This window comes from Abramis brama (genome assembly GCF_963993115.1).
Source record: "Abramis brama genome assembly, chromosome: 9".
NCBI classification, from domain to species: domain Eukaryota; kingdom Metazoa; phylum Chordata; class Actinopteri; order Cypriniformes; family Leuciscidae; genus Abramis; species Abramis brama.
In genome coordinates this window covers 26,168,331-26,176,015 of record NC_139971.1, presented here as the reverse complement: position 1 = coordinate 26,176,015, position 7,685 = coordinate 26,168,331, and the positions used below count along the sequence as shown (strand labels likewise).

Genomic DNA, 7,685 nt, shown 5'->3' with positions numbered 1-7,685 from the left:
TGTAATTCAACAAATACAGTATGTTGTTGATACCTGCTACTGTACGTGTCAGATTTATTCAGCACAATGAATGATTTTGACAGTTTTTGTAATTTTTAAATTACATGCAATGTAGAGTAACAAATATTTTTTTAAATATAGTGTATGTGCATCCGAAGACCTTTATTGCTGTCAGGATAAACCAGACTTGAAGACAGATTAACGGATACAAAGAGTTTATTGCAGATGGGAACAATGCAGGTGAATAAATGGCAGATAAAACTTTTTGATGGTGGATAACTCTTTCCAGTATCTTATTGAAAACATTCAATTTTAATAATTCAGTGCTTGCTAAACTCGTTACTTCCTTTTTTATTACTTTTAACAAAAACAGGTTTCTTTATAGAATTGTTAGTATTGTTATTTTGTTACATACTGTCAACATTGTTACACTACCATGGTAACAGAGTTTGATGGTAACATAATTGACAATTTTTAACTTTTTAGCCAAAAACTCCACTTGCTACAGTCCCGTATACAGTAAACCCTTATATAATTCTGTGAGCACTTTTAGTAATGGATTGGTTGAGAATTAGACAGCTGGGACTAAATCACAGAAAAGAATCTTACTAAGCTAATATGCCAGTACTTGATTGGCCAGTAAGCAACCAACTTAAAGGGATATTTCACAATGTAATTGTAAATGTAATTCTGTCATAATTTTCTCACCCTCATGTCATTCCAAACTGGACTGACTTTCATCTTGTATATAAAAAGAAGAAGAAAAAAAGTGATACGGATATGAAATGACATGAGTAAATGCTAAAAAATGTTTTAAACCACCACAGAATACCACTGAAAAAACCCTGGCAACCATATAGTGACATAGAAACCACCACAACTCTAGTTCTGTTTACACATTTGCTTTGCTCCTTCTGCAATATATGATTATATAAACCAGTGAACAACATTTGGTTCAAGCTGATGTATTCCCAATCTGATTTAACCCCTTAACGCCTGAATTTATATAGCTGTATATATATAAAAAAAATAATGTGTGTTTTTGCCTTTAAGTAGATGGTAAATAATGTTGAGATTATCAATTTCACTTTTGCACAACAAATAAATAGAAATTTTGGTATGTTGCAAATTTGCGACAACAAGCATTTAGGGTAATTTTTTTACAAAATGGTAAAATTAATAAAACACATTTTCCCATCTCAGGTATGTAGATTTTATTCATGGCACAAAGTTGTTAGAACTTATACACTTTAATTGACAAATTAATGAATCTTGACAACAGCAAGAAACAAAACACTCTCCTACTCCCTAACATTGACAGTAGTTTTTATACATTCCATGTTACACTCTGTTTAACTCTTTCCTTGTTTTTCCAGTGCATACATTATATATTCTTATAGTGTTATATCCTAACATGCTATTTTTTGTAAATGTATGTATGTATACAAGGTATGTATCGAATGTGCACAAACAGGCATTGGGGGAAAACACACGCTATCTCGCCTGCAGTCTGAATGGAAGGGGTTTGTTGCAAATTCGCGACAGTGGGCGTTAAGGGGTTAAAGTCACATTACTTTCACATTACTAAAAATTAATAGAAATGAAAGAAAAGCCCTTTTACCAAACATTTTCATCACAGATTTTTGTTAGTGCACCAACAATCTCAGTTTTCACATGAAAACTAGAGCATCATGCTTAAAAAAAAAAAAAAAACTAAAAACAGCGGACAAGCTCAAAACTCATGTGATGACACGGGTTGGCATCTGCTGCTTGCCAACCTGAATCTGTAGGCAATCAATCCACACACCATGGCAACTGCTGCCAAGAGACAGCTAGCGACAATAACAAGGTTTAGATTCAGACCTTGGCTCACGGTGACCTCTGAAATGTGAGTAAAGGTTGTAACAATTAACACCATTTCTTTAGTATACAATCATCTGATGCACAAGCTGCATGTAGATGCACTGCTTACGTGATGCACTGCTCCTCTTCAGCCGCAGGGGCCCCTGGGAAATGAAGTAGCTGTCGGTCTGAATGGGAGCCTCTCTTTTGTATGGGTGGTGGGAAGGTGGAGCGACTGTGCTGTTGACGCAACCCTGAGAGCAGCGGGTCCAGGGATTGTTCACCTCGCATATGATGATTGAGCAGGTGATGTACACCTAGAGAAGAGCAAGAAAAGAGGAAGACAAAAAGGCAAGAGACAGTGACAGAGACAGAAAAAAAGAGTTAAACATAAATATTTCTATTTTATGTCACTTGTCCATATGAGTCCATTTTCTCTTGCTCCAAAATCGCTTAAAAAACATGTAAAGGACCCATAATGCAACTGCATGACTTCAAGAATTCACCACGTTAAACACCGTGTTACTAGATCATTAACTGTCACAAAAAAAAAAAATCAATAAAAAAATGTTTCTTTGAAAATGAACGACAATGAATGCAAGCTTGAGGGTTAAAAGGTATATTCCATTCACCTATAAAACTAAAATCTCTCCCTCTATTCAAAATTTCTAAAAGTTACTAATCGCCCTTGCAATTGTATGGAACATATTGTGCCCAGATGTTAATGAATGAATGAATCTACAATTGAAAAAATTTGGGGTCAGCAATATATATATTTTTAAGAAATACTTTTATTCAGCAAGGATGCATTAAATTGATAAAAAGTGACAGTATAAAGACATTTATAATGTAAAAAAAAAAAAAAAATATATATATATATATATATATATATATATATATATATATATATATATATAAATACTGTAAAAAAAAAAGTTGGATCTACTTGGATATTTAAGTAATTTCAACTTAAATTGCATTAAACTGACTATAGAAGTAAAAAAAAGTTGCTGCCTTAAATTCCACTTAAATTGCACAAAAATCAACTTGTATATTTAAGTCATTTCAACTTAAATTTCATTCATTTCGCTCACATACATATTCTGGACTAAATGCCACTCTAACCTGGTCATGGAGCCCGATGAATTTGAACGCCTCCATTTCAAACTGGACATATGGTTTGTGGCTTGAGATAATCTGGACCGTTTCATCTACGATGCATCTGAAATAATAAAAAGCACTTAATTAATTTGTGTGACAAACTGAAAAGAGAAGCATATTGTGTAACATATGGATAGAATGTGTAAATGTTCAGGAGTTTGTAGAATCTCACCCATTGGTGATGATGGGATAAGAGATGGGGTAATTGTTATTATCGTAAGGTGTAGCCACACACGACTTGAGGAAGATCTCAGTGTTTTGGACTGGAGTGACAGGTTCAATCTGCATGTATAACTTATCTCCCACACTGTACTCAAGCGGGTAGAATTTTGGATCCCTTTTGATGCTGAAATTTCCTGAAGCATAAAACTCAAACTGATAGTTGAATGTGCCAAAACCCTTTTCTGTGAAGATGAGTGACGATCTGTGAGTATCAAACTCTTTTGTAAGGTTTGTCCTTTTCTGGTACTTGCACATGATTTCAATTTCTAGCTGATTCTTCCTGGTTATAAGTTTCCCGGGATCATCGAATGTACGGATTTTATTCTTGAAGATGAGTTCATTATTGTTCTCCTTCAAAAAAAAACCCAGACATTTTGAAATAGTTTAGCTCTGGAATTCATAAGATCTGATTGTAAATGTTGATTTGCTAGGGCGTCTCACCTCAATCTGTGTGCCACATTCATTTAGGAGTGTGCTGGCGAAAACGTAAGAACCATTGGAGTAAACATGACAAGATGGATCTATCAGTCTCAAATGGCCAACATTGAGTCTTTCGATGGAGGATTTCTCAATTGTCACTGACATTGAGTTTTGTGTGCAGGTTACATTTGCCACGGGTCCTAAAAATAACATTAATAATCATACGCATGCATAAACATTTCTTCAGAAAAGGAAATTTCTATGGAAAATTAACAACTTTTTGAAGTGGGTGGGGACAAATATGTAGTGCAAGATGAGTTATAAATACTAGTGTTCTGCTTTTCCAGATAAATAATGTACATTTTAAATGTACAATATAATATACAGTAAATCTGCTTAAGGTTAATTTAGTCCACCTTTAAGAGCACACCAGCATATAGATGCTTTAAAGCCAATAAACATGGACTAAAAGCCCCAAAATGCAATGAATGAAATAATTTTACTGAAATCAAAACGAACTACATTTTTATTCATAAAATAGTTCACTTATTTCAGTCATTCATCTTGCGGAATTATCATTTGGGTCTGCTTTATACCTTCAGAATCCACCTTTGCAACAACGCACCTCATCTCAGAGTGGTAAATATCAGACCTTAAAACAAAGATTTTTTTTTTGATCAACAATCACAACATTATGTTAAAATGCGGTTAAAAAATAAAAAGTACTTTTGCTCAATAAAACATACCCATTTTGTCCTTCTGCAATGAAGCAAAATGGAAAGTGTTGCCCATAGTTCTCTGCAGTTGGTGTCCAGTTAATCACATATTCCCCAGTTGTAGTTTCATACTTTGTGCTGTTCAGAGGTCCACTAATGATGACATCAGTGATTCTGGATAGCAGAAAACACAAAAAAAAACATTGCAAGACGAACAACTTTAGAAGCACACAACCGTATTTCAGAATTTCTTCACAATTCTACACTGACTAATCATCATAGAGTTTGTCCGTGTACATCTAAAACTACCTCTACCTCTAATACTACCAATTTGAACAAGAGATGGCTACAACAGACTGTTGGTGTGCCCCTTGTCTGCCCTCCAGGACTTATATATCTGGTAAAAAAAAAAGAGGCAGTCGGGGACATTAAACATCATCACGGAGGTAAGACGCGAGGAAAGGAAGCGAGGAAAGGAAATGAGGATGCACAAATAAGAAATGAGAAGAATAATGAAAGTATAAATCCTTTAGTTTAAACATGCTCATGTGAATAGCCTTTATATAGGCCTACAGTAATTCTGTTGTGTTTGTTTTGTTTGTTCTGAGGACATGACTTTGTTTTCCTCACTGGAATTCCAAAACTTGCAACATTTTGAAACAACATTCGGAGGCAATAAATACATTAAGGCGATTCTAAGATGGCATTCAATGCGTTTGTCATGTGTACCAAATTCTGTCAATCATCGTTAGAGTGCAAAATTTACTACCAGGAACTACAGCTGTTCCCTACTATCAATAATAATAGTAGGCGAAAAAGATTATGTAGCAAAAAAAAAAGTATGTCAGAATTCACAGCACTCATAAAAGAGTAGCCGGATGACCTACTACTTCCGGCGAAATTCTGAAGCATGCATATGATGGACACTATCCCATAAGGCCATGGGATAGGATTTGGTAATGGCAGTGAAGCGACTTTACTGACACTGGTAGGTCACATGATTATGACAGCATGGCAGATGTAGTATGTCTGAATTACATTAATTTTAGTACACACATTCATACTATCTAGAACGTACTTTTTAGTAGTCGTGAAGTAGTTACTTAAGTTACTTAAATAAGTACCTACTCAATAGAGTATGTGATGGTATGCCCATGGCTGAATTTGATATACTAGCCTACAGCAGAAATAGTATAAGTATGGCAGAAATATGTAGGGATAGTATGCTTAAATGCTATTCCAAATTCAGTTAAGTAAAAAAATAAAAATAAAGTAAGAATATTTAAATAAAAAATTCTTAATACCTTGAAAAATAGGCAAAAGCTTTCACTCTGATCTCAAGCTCATGATTTACATGAGCCTGCAGGTGTTCTCCATGATGAGGCGTTGGGTGGAGGAACCGTGGTAGATATTCACCCTCAATGCAAGATGGTGCTGGACTATCAACTGAAATGTATGTACAGTATTCATTTAATCAAACATAACAGAATAGTTTTGAAGCATACTTTACAAAAATTCAAAACATACCTTGAAGAGAAAACTGAAGAGGTATTTTGCTCAGTGGTAAAGTGGTTGTATGTGGTGTAGTGGTTGTTATTGCAGATGTCATTGTTGTTTTTGAAGTAGTGGTTATTGTGGTTGTAGTAGTGGTTGTTGTAGGTGTCGTCATGGTTGTCATAGATGTCGTTGTGGTTGTTTCCGGTGTCGTTGTTGTTTCTGGTGTCATTGTGGTTTCCGGTGTCATGGTTGTTTCCAGTGTCGTCGTGGTTGTTTCCGGTGTCATTGTGGTTTCTGGTGTCATGGTTGTTTCCGGCGTTGTTGTTTCCGGTGTCGTTGTGGTTGTTTCCGGTGTCGTGGTTGTTTCTGGTGTTGTGGTTGTTTCAGGTGTCGTGGTTGTTTCTGGTGTCATTGTGGTTTCCAGTGTCATGGTTGTTTTCGGTGTTGTCGTGGTTGTTTCTGGTGTCATGGTTGTTTCCGGTGTTGTTGTTTCCGGTGTCGTTGTTGTTTCCGGTGACGTTGTGGTTGTTTCCGGTGTCGTTGTGGTTGTTTCCAGTGTCGTGGTTGTTTCCAGTGTCGTGGTTGTTTCCGGTGTCGTGGTTGTTTCTGGTGTTGTGGTTGTTTCTGGTGTCGTTGTGGTTTCCGGAGTCATGGTTGTTTCCGGTGTCGCTGTTTCCGGTGTCGTTGTGGTTGTTTCCAGTGTCATAGTTGTTTCCGGTGTCATGGTTGTTTCTGGTGTTGTGGTTGTTTCCGGTGTCGTTGTGGTTGTTTCCGGTGTCATGGTTGTTTCCGGTGTTGTGGTTGTTTCCGGTGCCGTGGTTGTTTCCAGTGTCGTGGTTGTTTCCGGTGTCGTGGTTGTTTCTGGTGTTGTGGTTGTTTCCGGTGTCGTTGTGGTTTCTGGAGTCATGGTTGTTTCCAGTGTCGTTGTTTCCGGTGTCGTTGTGGTTGTTTCCGGTGTCATAGTTGTTTCCGGTGTCATGGTTGTTTCTGGTGTTGTGGTTGTTTCCGGTGTCGTTGTGGTTGTTTCCGGTGTCATGGTTGTTTCCGGTGTCGTGGTTGTTTCCGGTGTCGTGGTTGTTTCCGGTGTCGTTGTAGTTGTTTCCGGTGTCGTTGTGGTTGTTTCCAGTGTCATGGTTGTTTCCGGTGTTGTTGTAGTCGTTTCCGGTGTCGTGGTTGTTTCCGGTGTCATGGTTGTTTCAGGTGTTGTTGTGGTTGTTTCCGGTGTTGTTGTGGTTGTTTCCGGTGTCGTTGTGGTTGTTTCCGGTGTCGTTGTGGTTGTTTCCAGTGTTGTTGTGGTTGTTTCCGGTGTTGTTGTAGTTGTTTCCGGTGTTATTGTAGTTGTTTCCGGTGTTGCTGTGGTTGTTTCCAGTGTCGTTGTGGTTGTTTCCAGTGTTGCTGTGGTTGTTTCCAGTGTCGTTGTGGTTGTTTCCAGTGTTGTTGTGGTTGTTTCTGGTGTTGTTGTGGTTGTTTCCGGTGTTTTTATGGTTGTTTCCAGTGTTGTTGTGATAGTTTCTGGTGTTGTTGTGGTTGTTTCCAGTGTTGTTGTGGTAGTTTCTGGTGTTGTTGTTGTTTCCACTGTTGTTGTGGTAGTTTCTGGTGTTGTCGTGGTTGTTTCCAGTGTTGTTGTGGTTGTTTCCAGTGTTGTTGTGGTTGTTTCTGGTGTTGTTGTGGTAGTTTCTGGTGGTGTTGTTGTTTCCACTGTTGTTGTGGTAGTTTCTGGTGTTGTCGTGGTTGTTTCCAGTGTTGTTGTGGTTGTTTCCAGTGTTGTTGTGGTTGTTTCTGGTGTTGTTGTGGTAGTTTCTGGTGGTGTTGTTGTTTCCACTGTTG

At 37.5% G+C, this 7,685-nt stretch overlaps 1 protein-coding gene across 1 annotated transcript; it reads right to left on the bottom strand.

The window, feature by feature from the left end:
* Positions 1 to 201: 201 nt before the first annotated feature.
* On the bottom strand, positions 202 to 7,359 carry LOC311089260 (uncharacterized protein). The gene is made up of 9 exons (XM_084123815.1): positions 5,889 to 7,359; positions 5,666 to 5,807; positions 4,392 to 4,535; positions 4,242 to 4,297; positions 3,667 to 3,845; positions 3,176 to 3,576; positions 2,968 to 3,064; positions 1,973 to 2,159; positions 202 to 1,881 (listed from the first exon to the last, which is right to left on the bottom strand). The coding sequence occupies exons 1-9, from the start codon at positions 7,045 to 7,047 to the stop codon at positions 1,733 to 1,735; spliced, it is 2,514 nt and encodes an 837-aa protein (XP_083979941.1). The 5' UTR covers positions 7,048 to 7,359; the 3' UTR covers positions 202 to 1,732.
* Between the last annotated feature and the right edge of the window lie 326 nt (positions 7,360 to 7,685).

What these genes read in the sequence shown, in the direction of transcription:
- LOC311089260 (XM_084123815.1), bottom strand. Translation starts at nt 7,047, where the DNA reads ATGACACCGGAAACAACCACGACACCGGAAACGACTACAACAACACCG. An exon ending in GCTTTTGCCTATTTTTCAAG is followed by an intron (nt 4,536 to 5,665) that starts GTATTAAGAATT and finishes TCTGCTATCCAG; the next exon opens with AATCACTGATGTCATCATTA. An exon ending in TCATCGGGCTCCATGACCAG is followed by an intron (nt 2,160 to 2,967) that starts GTTAGAGTGGCA and finishes GCTCTTCTCTAG; the next exon opens with GTGTACATCACCTGCTCAAT.